At 39.4% G+C, this 13,647-nt stretch overlaps 1 protein-coding gene across 1 annotated transcript in view; it reads left to right on the top strand.

The window, feature by feature from the left end:
* Positions 1–13,647, top strand: part of SMS (spermine synthase) — a 54,656-nt gene that overhangs the window by 33,289 nt on the left and 7,720 nt on the right. Inside the window, exons 5-9 of the mRNA XM_050902805.1 lie at positions 1,022–1,197; positions 3,063–3,217; positions 4,132–4,221; positions 5,285–5,399; positions 5,957–6,036. Coding sequence (XP_050758762.1) covers positions 1,022–1,197; positions 3,063–3,217; positions 4,132–4,221; positions 5,285–5,399; positions 5,957–6,036 — 616 coding nt within the window. The remainder of the gene's footprint in view (positions 1–1,021; positions 1,198–3,062; positions 3,218–4,131; positions 4,222–5,284; positions 5,400–5,956; positions 6,037–13,647) is intronic.

A 13,647-nucleotide genomic window follows, 5' to 3' on the forward strand; every position in this document is an offset into this window, starting at 1 on the left:
AGCTCCACTAGAATGAATGCTGCTGGAAAAGTTGTTCCTGCCTTTTTGTTGTCTTGAGGAAGCGAATAGATGCTCTTGCTCACCGTGTACTGCCATCTTGCGGCTCACTGAGGGTAGAAAATATTTCTGAAATGTTTATTGAGAATCACTAGTGAATTTAGAAGAAGCTTGTCTGTGTCTGGACTTCTGCTATACCCTCCTCTGGGAAAAAAAGCTCTTAGCTCTCTGAAGTGTATGTGGGAAATCTGATGAACTCTGTGCCTGCACATTTTGCTTAAAATGGAATGCAATCATATTGATTATTCACTGCCATTTCAAATATGTATATTACAGGCGAAATACTGATTTGAACCAAGGTACTTCTATATGGAATTAAAAAAAAAAAAACCCACCAAACAACAAACCCAAAACAATCTGTGCAGATGCTTGAACCACTTTTAAAAAGTAATGCAAACTGTCAGCTGATATTGAGGATTGTGCTTATATACTGCAGGGTGACTCAGTTTGAAACACTATAATAGTTCACTTTTTGTCTTTGTGTATGTATTTAAAATGTCTCTCAGTACAACTTTAGAAGGGTGAGATCCACTAATCTCAAAGAAATGGCATTCTTAGCTGAACTGAAGGTGGGAAGAGGTTTTGTCATGGTTTTTTTGTCTGCATTCTGCTTTTGTATTGTATCCATTTCTAGTCATGAGCCGATTCTTCTGCGAGGCTGGTGTGTTATGTAAATCCCCTCTTAGGGTAGAGATAGATTCATGGACGCATTGTAGAAGTTGTACATAAAGAAGAACCATTTATATTTCATCTGTGCCTTAGCAAGTTATGTATATTTAACATATGGCTGATAGGTTTCCTATCTGTTGAGTGTTATATCTTGCAAGTTTTCTTAGATCCCTCTTGTAAATATTATTTATTTATTATGGTGAATCCACAGGATGTTTAGAGGGAGGTTTTTTTTTTTAAAAAAACTCCTTCTCAAATGTTTTGTAATCTTTTTTTTCTTATTATTTCTTTCTAGATTGCCAGCCATTTTGAGAGGAGGTGTCATTGATAGATACTGGCCCACAGCTGATGGGCGCCTGGTGGAGTATGACATAGATGAAGTTGTTTATGATGAAGATTCACCTTTTCAGAATATTAAAATTCTGCATTCAAAACAGTTTGGGAATATTCTTATCCTCAGTGGGGATGTTAGTAAGTATCATCTCATTTGAGGATCTTTTGCGTGAAATTGTAGGAAGTGTTGTTCTTTCTATGGCACAGTTTTAATAGATTACTAAGGATCATGGTTCTGATGCTGGAAGCTACATATATGCATGTACACCTATATCTGTTCCTGTATATAAAGTATTTTAATCAGAAAGGCTGACCAATGTAAAATCTAGACTACAAAAAAGATTTCTTCTTTTCCCAAAGTTGTCGTCATTGCTGTGGAAGGTGGCACAGGAGAACAGAAGTCAGAGTGCTCTCTAGCAGAGCTTACTCTACTCCTTTCTTTCATATGAGCTTTTTACCTGTTGGTTGCAAGTCCAACCTCTTTGAGGGCTTCTCTTTGACAGTAAAACAAGCTACTTTGTCAGTCTTCAAAATGCAGTGGAATTCTAAGGAAATACGAAGAAGTAGGAGCTGGTGGGTGTGTGTGGGGGGATAATCCTGCTGCTCCTTTGATTCTCTAAGGGAGTCACCTGCTTGGTGAGATACAGGACAGCTGTATCTTAAACTATTTAGCTGCTTTGTTGGTGAACATCTTTTGACTCTGTCTTCTTCAAAATGCTCAGTTGAACTCTAAGTTAATCAGAAGAGTGACCCAACCTTTATGGGAAGGTCTTTATATGTGGTACTCTGTGCCTGCTGATCTTTGTATTTTTGAAAGTGAACTTGGGAGAAGATGGGCTACTGTTCTTTTAAGCTGGATAAGAATGCTGCTTGCTAGAAAATCTAGGCATCAAGGAGTATGCTTTGTAAAATTTTTCGGTACTTATGTTGAAAAGTACTGACTGAGGTAAATGAGGGATGTTGCTGTCTAGGGATAGAATACCAAATTTCAGTCTAATAGTAGAGTAATTAAGAAATTTGACTATAGCTTTTTGAAATCACCAGAAATACCTCTAACCATTCAGTTAGCTTTCTGCAACTGTCAGGGGAACTTCTGTGCTGATGGCAGCTGAAAAGTGTTGTTATTGGATTCATTAGCAAGATATTTCTAATTCAGTTAGAATTGTATTTGAAATCACCAAATTAGTATTCCATGCTTCTAGCCAGAAATTTTTATCAGTTTCATATGGAGATGAGGTTTTTTTGAACGTTGTCACAATGTGCTTCATAGAAAGGGAAGTATGGCATTACTTAGTTACCTTCCATGGGATTTTAAGGTACTGCTTTGTGTCATTTTGTTACTGTGCACTTATAAGCGAAGTGCCGATTGCCAGGCAGAATGATAGGATATGCCATGATGTGCTGCTGCACAAAGCTTTGCCCTTGTAGCTCAGATCTGTTACTACAGCTTAGGGATGTTATCTCCTGCTTTGAAGCTAATGGTGAACAAGTCAGCAGAAGGTGTGCTTCAGGGCCCTTCAGCAGTTAGGTGTTAACGGTCATACTTGTGCTTCTGTGCAGGGATCCACTGGGGTGCATCTAGGTTGCTCTTTTTAGTTGGGATCCAGAGTGTGCTTTCAAAAATCTCCTGATTTGTTTCTTGCAGCACTAGTCTGCGGTAAAAACCCACTGAAGTATCAAGTGTGGACATCAAGCCCTAAGTGCTGACAGTTCTGCTCTACAACTTTGCTTCTCTTGGCACTCAGTGCTTCCTAATGCTGAGGTAGTCATTGCTGGGTTTGCATTGAGAACTAGAGAAATCCTGTGTGGGATTCTGAGGAGGATCTCATTAGCTTTGGTAAATCACCAGCCTCCTGTTACCCGGACTGTCTCTGAGAGCTAGGTTGTTTCTGTAGATGCTCTTGCTTTGGTCTGTATTATATTACCTTTGGATTAATACCAATTAATGAGAAGAATTAAAGATGTAATGTTTCTGTCCAATTCTTTCTCTTCCTTCCGTTCAGATCTGGCAGAGAGTGACCTGGCATATACTCAAGCCATAATGGGCAGTGGAAAGGAAGACTACACTGGGAAAGAAGTGCTAATCCTAGGAGGTGGTGACGGAGGTATACTATATGAGATAGTCAAACTGAAGCCAAAGATGGTTACTATGGTAGAGATATCCTTTGACAAATGACTGATCATTCATTTCAACATTTTTCAGCCTGCTTTTTCTGCTGATGTCTTAGCATTGAGCACAATTAACTGTCAGGTTCTGACTTGCATGAGGAGATAGGGATTAAAATGAAATTTCTTTTTGTCAGCTTAGAGGGACTCAGTGACTACATACTTGTGCATCATTATGTAGCGCGTGCTTTCAAGTTCCCAATCCATACTATAACTCTTGAGTAGCAATTTACATAGAACTGGAAAGCAACACTTCTGTCATCAGACCAATATCTTCTCTGATAACAGAAGACAGGTCTGTCAAGTCTGCAGTTTGGGCTGAGTTCTGCCGCCTTGGGTTCTTCTGTTTTTCTAAAGAAAGCTATAAAAAAAAAAAAATCCCTAGAAGCAAAACAGTTTAATCAATAGGAATGTCAGGACTTGGTGAATTGTGTTGGTGGCAGAATGACCAGCTCTTGCCCTGTCTTAAAAATGCTGATACAAATCAAATTTTCAACGTTCAGTAGTTCAAATAGTTTGTAATGTAAACTGCTGTTAGCCACATGAAATGTTGATCACCCTAGGTTTTGGGATCCCCTTACTAGAAACTAAAAATAATTGTTTTAAAAACGTAGGTAGCTTTATGGGGTTTTTAAATACACCATCCTCTTGTTCACATTTCAAGCTTTTGCAGTAGTGGTAACCTAAGGTACCAGAAATACTGTAAAACCAAAAATAAGCACTTCCTAAACCTCTAACTGAATCTGGAGGTGAATACATAAGGTTGGCTATTGCAATATGTATACCAAGATATACATCTTACTATTCCTTTGTGAATGTCACCCTTTTGAGAATCTCTTTCTGAAGAAATAGAAACTGTTACCTGTATTATTTCTGGAATGTAGAATGCCTTAACCAGCTTCAAACATTGACCAAATGGTGATCGACGGGTGTAAAAAATACATGCGTAAAACATGCGGAGATGTCTTAGACAATCTGAAAGGAGAGTGCTATCAGGTAATTTTTTGTTTTTCTTTCATTAGAAGTAATATTTCAAATACAATTATACCTAGCCTGCAAGACTGCTATGGCAAAGTTTTGGGGAAAAGTCTTGTGATTTTGCTTAATTTTGGGAAGGATTTTTTCCTTCTTTATGACACGTCTAAATTTTAATAGCTGGCAGTGGGATTTGTGTTGGAAGTATATATTAGTGTCAAAATACTTTAACTCTCCATCTTCACTCTTTTAAAAAGAATTATATATAGCTTTTAAGGAATGTGAAATACGAGAATGTTTATTGCCATAGCTTACAAATGAAGAGGAAATAGCCGTAAGGATGCAGTGTTAAACATCATTCCTTAAATTGAAGAAAAGATAGAAGAAATGTGTATTTAAGTTAGTTGTCCTGTACTATTGAGAATATCTGAATTTGTAATACACATTTTAAAATTATTTTCAATTTGCAGGCAAAATCTCTTACTGTTACACTGCTAGTATATTACAAATTAAAAAAAAAAAAAAAAAAAAAAGAAAAAATCATGCATCCCTGCAGTTAAGGTCTTTATGTGCTGCATCTGACAGAGTTTACAAACTAGCCCAGGTGTAATCTGACATCTTCACTGAAAATCTTTTCTTTCTGTTTTCATTACTGCTCCTTAAGGCTCTCATAGATACTAGTTTACAGGTGTGAGCTAAAAAAAGCATGCAAAAAAAATAACAAAAGTCACATGCTACTTTGGATGAGTCAGTGGCCCTGCATACAAATACCTTCTTTTACTTGTGTGTTGGAGGACTGCTGACTGTTGTTACCATTTGGTAGGTAGAACAGTGGTCACCCAGCAATCAGTGACAGAGCTAGGAAATTCAGTCCTGTAGTGCCTACGTTGTCATTATCATAATTCCTACAACTGTTCCTCCTTTTTATATGATGTAAAAAGTTGAAAATGGAGCCTAAAATTAAACACACATTTAATTTTGTACTTTTCCGCTCCTCTTAATTCCCGTGAATCCACCTTTGTTCTTTTTACCTAGTCAGTTTTAGGGTATTTTGAGGACTAGCTACAGTATTTCATTCTTACAGGTTCTAATTGAAGACTGTATTCCCGTACTGAAGAGATATGCCAAAGAAGGAAGGATGTTTGATTATGTAATTAATGATCTGACGGCTGTTCCAATCTCCACATCTCCAGAAGAAGGTTAATCTTCTAATTTATTTTCCTAAACTTCTGAGGATTTTCCACGTTTCCGCCCCTCCACTGCATAATAGTTGGCAGTTTGCAACAAAAATACTTTGATTCTTGCCTTTTTAATAGCAAATCTGAGAGGCAAAGAATGATAGTAACATATCCATTCTTTTTGAATTTTTCTTGAATGTTAGAAAAAATTAGCCAGTGCCTAGGACTTTTTAAACTGTGCTCTTATTCCAGAATAAAATGAACTGATGTAATTCTTGAGAAAGCTTTTGGGGAGTTCGCATGCCAGTAAATTTTTCCCCACTCTATAATTTCTTGGACATGTCTGGAAAATTACTGTGAAGAAAAACAGATACTTCCACCATCATAGCCATTGTGTATGGGTTATGTGGTTTTTTTACTGGGTTTTTTTCTTGTTGGTTTGTTGTTGGGTTGGGGTTTTTTTTAAAGGTATAGGATAGCTACTTTTTAAACAGTAGATATATTGCAAGTCTTCAATATTTAATAGTGAGCAAGCGAGTAATGTGCTGTTCTGTTTTTAAATCACACTCTATATGCAGATTCCACATGGGAATTTCTGCGGTTGATTCTTGATCTCTCAATGAAAGTCCTGAAACAAGATGGAAAATACTTCACACAGGTATGATGACATCTGCATGTAAAAAAGTATTGCTGTATATGTATTGCAGTCTGCATTTTTCAGGTAAAAAAAGGGGAAGGGGACAAAACTAAACCAACTAAAAATCTGCTAGCAAGCTGGTTTTCTCCTTTTAATGAATCATTAGGGATTTTTGCATGAAATTTCAGCTTTGCTGACTTGTCTTTTTTCATTATTTCAGCTGAATTTGTAGTGCTTGTGTCTTTGAATTTAAAAGCGTAATTTCAAGAATCAGCTAGGCGTACTACAGAATATTTTAGCTGTAAGCAATTCTTGGAAAAGCAGAACAGATGTACTTTATAATCAGATACATGGTTTTTAAGCTAGTGTCTCCAGTTGTAGAGTGTAAGACATGAAAATTTGTCATCCATAAAGGTGTAAGAATTTGACATAGGTACAATGGGACGAGAAAATTAGTCATTTGGGAGTAAATACTCTCTTTTTGCTTGCTATCCACTCCTAATGCAAGTCACTGGTTTGGCTTCTGCAAAACGGATTTTGAACACTTGAATATGTTTGTTACAATACTTGGCATTTTGTGAAGTATTTTAGAGTCATAAATAAGATTTTTGTCCTTGTGTATGGAGTTTTTAATGCAACTCTATTTAAAAATAAATAATTTAAGATTTGTATACTTGCTACAGTATAGGCACCTCATGGATAATATAATTGTGGTATAGCTTTCATCTGAAGATACTTTCTGTATGTAATCCTGAATTTGGAATGCCACAAAGCTGTATGCAATTGAACAAAGACATGACAAGACCCAGCAGACAGTTGAGTGAAGGATAAGTCTCTGAAGCTGTATTTCTTTTGTCATGCCCATACCTTAACTAGTCTTCTGATGTGTGGAGCATCTAAGTACAGCATTTTGAAATAATCTTGTTAAGCTCTGGAATAACCTACCTAAAATTATGCATTTGAATTCTATTCCTATCAGCGTAGAGTTTCTAAGGTGTGCAAAGGAACTGATTTACTGTAAAATTGGACAGGTTTATAAAGAAATGCAGAACTCATAGAATGAGGTTTTTGGCAACTTTAATGTGCTGCCTCATTTTAAAATCCTGTGGTTGTGTGGATAAGAAAAATTATCTTGTGGTTGAAATGTAAGATATGACTAATATGGTTGTCTCACACTGTAAATCTTAATGGCTTTTCTATTCTGTTAATAGTGGAAATATTTATGACAGACTGATATTGAAAGGACACTACATCTTTTGGACAGAGCAAGCATTTGTGTTGCAGCTGTCATACTTGTAACATACACAGTGAGACTAGCTGATTTTATCAGAACGTATGTAGCTGACTGTTGGAACGTATGTAAATGTATGTCTGTGGACAGGTATCTGTCAGACTTTGCAGAAGGACTCTGGGAAGAAGCTTGTGCTGAAAGCTGGAGTGATGGCTGTGCTGCAGCCAGGGTACAGGGAGGTTGTGTCAGCTGAAACCAATAGAGGCTGAGACTGGTTGCAGCCCTGCTGTGTGGCCTGTCCTGATGGGAGGAGATAAGTCAGCTCTCCAGCATCTCTGCTTGCATGGGAAGAAAGGACAGCAGTACTGAACCGGCCCTGGTGGGTTTAAGCCATTGTGAAACTGTGCAATATCAGTTTCACAGTCCCAAAGCAAGAAGGTGGGACATGGCAGGATGGGAAAGGAACAATATTAAAATTGAAGTGGCTTGAATTTGGACTTGCGGCTAACTGGTAGCCAGTGAAAGGGCTGGAGTATAGAAGCAGCGTACTCTAGCAACTTCATCTTCCTGAGGGTGCTGAAAAAAGGAAAATTAATATTGGGGCAAACAGCTATCAGAGCTTTTGCTGTATCTACTGATATACTACTTGGCCCATTTGATGGTCCTTGTACCCTCTTCCCAGTTGGGCCTGATTTAAAAACGAAAACAAACAGAAAACCCCTCAGAAAACTCAGTAGTCTGATCATAGGAAGAACAGACTTCTAGGGGTGTGTTGTGGTTTAGGCCCAGCCAGCAACAAAGCACCACGCAGCTGCTTGCTCACTCCTTCCCCTCCGGCGGGATGGGGAGGAGAAAATACAACGAGAAAGGCTTGTGAGTTGAGACAAGGACAGGGAGGGATCACTCACCAATTATGGTCACAGGCAAAACAGACTCGATTTTGGGGAAAAATAAACCAATTTAATTTGTTACCAATCAGATCAGAGTAGGATAATGAGAAATAAAACCAAATCTTAAAAACACCTTCCCCCTACCCCTCCCTTCTTCCAAGGCTCAGCTTTGCTCCAGATTCCTCTGCCTCTTCCCCGCCAGTGGCGCAAGGGGATGGGAATGGGGGTTGCGGTCAGTTCATCCCACATTGTTTCTTCTGCTCCTTCCTCCTCGGGGGGAGGACTCCTCACACTCTTCCCCTGTTCCAGAGTGGGGTCCCTCTCACAGGGGTCAGCCCTCCACGAGCTTCTCCAACATGAGTCCTTTCCACGGGCTGCAGTCCTCCCCAAACTGCTCCAGCGTGGGCTTTCCCATGGAGTCATGGCCTTCTCTGGGCCCAGCCACCTGCTCCAGCGTGGGGTCCTCCACGGGCTGCAGGGGAATCTCTGCTCCAGTGCACCTCCTCCCTCTCCTTCTTCACTGGCCTTGGTGTCTGCACGGTTGTTTCTCTCACATCCCACTCCTCTCTCCGCTGCAGCTCTTCTTCCCTTTTAGCAGTCTTTTCCCCTTCTTAAATGTGTTATCCCAGAGGTGCTACCACCGTCGCTGACGGGCTCGGCCTTGGCCAGAGGTGGGTCTGAGTTGGAGCCGCGGAAGCTTCTAGCAGCTTCTCACAGGAACCCCCCCTGTAGCCCTTCCATGCTACCAAAACCCTGCCACACAAAAGCAACACAGAGTGCTTTAAATAAAATCAGCTGTCTATAACTTTTTTTAAATTAGGTTTTGAATTAATCTAATTGAAGCTGGATATCCAAAGGATTGGGTTAGACTATGGACAGAAGTTCAAACATGACCACTACGGACTTTGGTAGCTGAGCTTAGTCACGCACTGGGAACTCATAAATGGTTTTGAATGCTCTGATGTGTTAGCTGTTAAATACCAGGATCTTTCAGCTCTGTGTATTAACATTGGAAATTTAAGTTACTTTTGTTCCAACTGTGTACTTTCAGGTTGCTTATCTTAGGTAGCAGGCTGTACGAAGGAATCGCATGCCTTTTAAGGCAGTTGTGTTTTTAAAATCCAGGACTTTGTGTGCCTCCCCCATGCCCAGGGTTTCTTCAAGTGCATTTTGGTTCTCTAAAACATAAAATATGTTAAATATCATCAAGAAAAGTGACTGGGGGAATGTCTACCTATTTGTTAAAGCCTGACCTTTGCTATGATGAGGAAATGTCTCATAGGAAAGATGCTGCAAAAGGGTCATTGTCCTGTTGGCTGCTGGCCAGCTATAGATGCTTCTTCTGCCTTGGTGTTATGTTGTACTAATGTTTGAAACTCCTGTCCTCTGTAGTTTGTAGCCTGTCCTCTGATAGTTCTGCTTGCAGGGGTTACCTTGTGCATCCTGTTAGAATGTCATTTATTTCAATGCCCAAAAAATGCTTTACCCAAAAGTGGAATTCTGCTCACAGAATGTCAGCCTTTTTCATACTGTATTGCTGCCTGACTCTAAATGCCGGTGCTGGGAAAAATAAATGGAAATGCTCATCACCTCTTCATTTGAGCTCTGCACAAGTTTTGGAAAATGTTCTCTTCAGCACATGAATTGTCATCAGGCAGGGTCTAGAGCTGTATAACTCTAGATATATATATAATTTATCTGAGATGATCAAAAGAATTTTTTTTTTGGCATGCTACTCTAACACACCTGGTTGTTCCCTCGGGATGCCATGGTGATCTTCAAAGCCGTCTCCAGATGCTAATGCAGAATATCCGTTCACCACTAGGTGGAGACTGGTAACTAATATTGCCTAGCAGTTCATTAACATCTATAGAGAGATTCTGCTATTTATTCGTATTCCTAGGGGATGCAAGAACATATGTGGCCAATTTTAGGATGAAGGAGGGACTTTTGCTTGTTTCAGCTCTGGAAAGGGCAGTTTGTGGATCTCATTCTCTGCTGCTGTAAGTCTGTGCTTAAGTATATCGGGTGGGGAAAAACGCCTCCATACTTGCTTTATGCATCCACAAATAGTAATCACAATGAGAACAAAAACTTACTCGTGTGAGTAGCAGTCTTGCTTTTCATGTCCTTGCTTTTTTAGCTGCATCATCCATATTGAGAGTCTGGCAGCCTACATAGGACCTGGACAGAGAAAGGTGAGCTTTAGGGCCCCTAGCCTGCAGAACTTGCAGCCCTGTCTGTAAGTTTAAGACTTGAGGCTTGTTTGCGAAAGCTTGTTGTTGAACATAATCCCACTACTCTGATGCTTAAGGTCATATGGCTTGCTATACTTCTGTTCTTCCTTCTCCTGAAGCTGGTGCTTTGAAGTGTTTGGTGATGTAATATGGGTCCAGATCTGTGAGGTGCTCAGTGTTGCCTTCTCCAAGGGGAGCCAGTTACAGGTGCAGGTTCCCAACCATCACAGGGGAGAGGACTGGGAGTCAGTGAGGATGTAAGGACTTGGCATATCCTGAGGTCTGGTTTCATCTTTAATGAATGTTCCCAGTGACTTGTTTCTGAACACGTTAAGTGTTTTTATGCTATTGGATGTTCTAAAAGCCAATATGATTTTTAGATTGCCCAAGTGATTTTTTTTTTTTTTCAACTTCAGTGGAGCACGTGTACTTGTAGATACTAGTGTGATATGTTTGTGGGTTTTTTCTGAACCATCACCATCCTGTGCCTTCCAAGTTTGTCGTGAGGATTCTCCCAACAGCTCTGAAACTATGCTCTGTAAGATGCAGAGACTGATTGTAAGGTTGTCAGTGGATTACGTGTAGCTAGGAGATTGCCTTTTTCTGTGCTAAGTTTTTGCTCTCTGATCTAATCCTTTGAGGTTGAGCAGGCTATGATTTTCAGTCTGTTCATGAAGTGGAACCTTTAAAAATACCTCTGAACAGGAATTTGCTCCTTCCTAGTCTGGGTCATCCAGCCCAGGCAGGATAGAAACCGTCTCGGACCACTCACGGGTTTGGGTTCCAGTAAACAGCACTAACCACTGATGGAAGGGATCAGATGTCTCCCACACACATATGCAGCCCTTCACCAAGCTGTCGCTTCCTCCGCTCTCTAATACAGCGTGGCCCTGCCCTCTAAATGTCCAGGCCACCATGATGTTGCTTCATAGTTACACTCCTTTTTTTGGCTACTGTGTGGGTTTTCTAATTGGCAGTTCCAAAGAGGGAGCAGGGTTCTCCTTGACTGCAACGTGAAAAGAGGCTGGAAGAAGGTATGTGTGTCCCTGTGTCAGCCTGTGTGATTTCTTGGCAGTTTGGGAGTCTTTAAGGGACAGACATTTCATTTCCTTGTGTTACTGAGAGTTCAGTTTTAAATTAATTGTTCATTTGGCCAGTGGAGATACCTTCAGTCAGGTTTGCCTCCATTATCTTCTTAAAAGCCATCCCTGTCATCCAAAACTCAAACCTAGCTTTGATGCTAGGTGTTTCATGCTCTATGTATCTCGTTGCTTCTTGGTCACCCTGAAGTGAGGAAGGAAAAAGAAACCAACCTTGGCCATGTTCAACTCCAGCACTTGTCATTACAAAATAAAAATAGAAAACCATGTTAAATTAAAAATAAAAATTAAACTTCTCTAGTATACTGTCACAAGCAAGGATGTCCAGTAGCAATGACATGTAGGGTAAGACATTTAAGAATGATGTGTAAGAAATGGGCAAGTATGGAAAGGGACCCTTCCATCTGCTTTCAAGTCACTTAGTTTACTTTCTAAGGTTGAAGGAAGCATAGTGGCCTGAAGTCAGCCTATAACCAGTTGATGGACACATCCCCTTTATATAGGTGGGTAAAGTTAACTGGAACTTACAGGGTTAATTTAAACAAGTTCTTTTTTTTTTTTTTTTTACTACTTATTTTAAGGAATGGTTTTTTTTATTGTCTGCCCGGAACTGTATTTATTATTTAAACTTGTTGTGCATTGTGCTGTAGAAACCTGAAAACTAAACCCATGGTACTACAGAATGTATGCCTTACAAAAGCCCGGAAGAATTGGTGTTGGGAGACAGGCATGAGCTGTCAAAGTGTGTGCAAACGCTGAGCAAACTCAGAATGCAAAGGCTATGAAACAGTTCAGGAATCGTCAGTCTTAAACAAGGTCTTATAAATACAGATCAGTTAATCTCAAAGTTTAAAACTATCTCAAATACTCTCATGTCAGAGAGATGCTTGTAAGGAGAAAAAAAAATTTCAGAATTCCCCCATTTCTTATCTGTCAAATTGTTTGACATGGAGCAAAGATTAAGTGCGGGCGGGCGGGCAGAGGAGTTTAGTAGGGTTTTTGTATTTGTTGAAAATTGACTGAACAGTGTGGGAGAAAAGTCTGATTTTGCTTATTTCCCTTTGAAAAAGTATAATTGGTGAGTCATCAGTTTTAAAACTTATTAAACACTGTTCAATATTAGTTATTGTTTGAGTATATGGTGGCTGTTCAGAACAAAAAATGTATTGCTCTACCACATGACTATTGTCATTAGGCAGGGGGAGTTAAAATGAACACAGGTTATGAGACTGATCACTGTATTGCATTCTGGGCTTGGTTCCCTGTGTCACATTTTAGTGATACAAGAACATCTAAGTGTGATTGACATTGTTTTCAACACAGTAGTCTTAGTTTATAAAGCTGGTCACTTCTTACAGAAAGGTGTTAATAATACTGAGTTTTGTAGATTTGATTTTTGGAATTCCTAACTTTTTGTTGACTAAAGCCAAGTAATTACAAAAAAATTGTAATTGTTCAGAACTATAAAATCCTGTGGTGTGTCTCCAGAAGGAGAGGTTAATAGAACAGCCAGGTGGGATGTCTGAACCTTTAGGTAAGATTTTGATTTGGAGATTGGGGAGTTGTGGGTTTGAAAAGTAAAAATTGCTTATTGGCATGTTTCATTGTTCCTGTAATTTGTTTTCCACACTGTCTGCAGTGATTTGTCTGTTGCTGGAGAAGGGAGAAAGGATGAAGTACTGAAGTGACAGACTGGGAAACTGTGGATACTTTTATCTCATTGTGTATCCTATTAAACTTCCTCCGTAATAGTGGTATGCTCCATAAATTACCTAGCAGTGTTTTCTATTTATGACTCAAATTACATGCACAGGTTGTTTTTTAGTTTTCTTTTGCATTCAGACTGATGTTGAAACAAAATTATATGTTTGGTAAAGGGCAGCTGAACCAAATAACTGCTACAGTCCCCTGGATAATAACAGGTTACTAAACAAGTACTACAGTAGTCAGTTCATTGTTGTGCTTTGTGCAGTTGTGCTCAGTTAGTGTTCATGTCTTACCTTCCTACAAACCTCTTGTTTTCTGATACCCCAAACCAAATATGATATATTCAATATAAAGCATGCCATCTTCCTTTACCAAATAAACAAGTACACATTTGTTCATGGAATATGATCAAAATGATAATCAAATACATGTTTTATGCAAGTTCTTCTGAAAGAGAGCTTTCAAGA

This window comes from Gymnogyps californianus, chromosome 1 (genome assembly GCF_018139145.2).
Source record: "Gymnogyps californianus isolate 813 chromosome 1, ASM1813914v2, whole genome shotgun sequence".
Classification (NCBI taxonomy): Eukaryota; Metazoa; Chordata; class Aves; order Accipitriformes; family Cathartidae; genus Gymnogyps; species Gymnogyps californianus.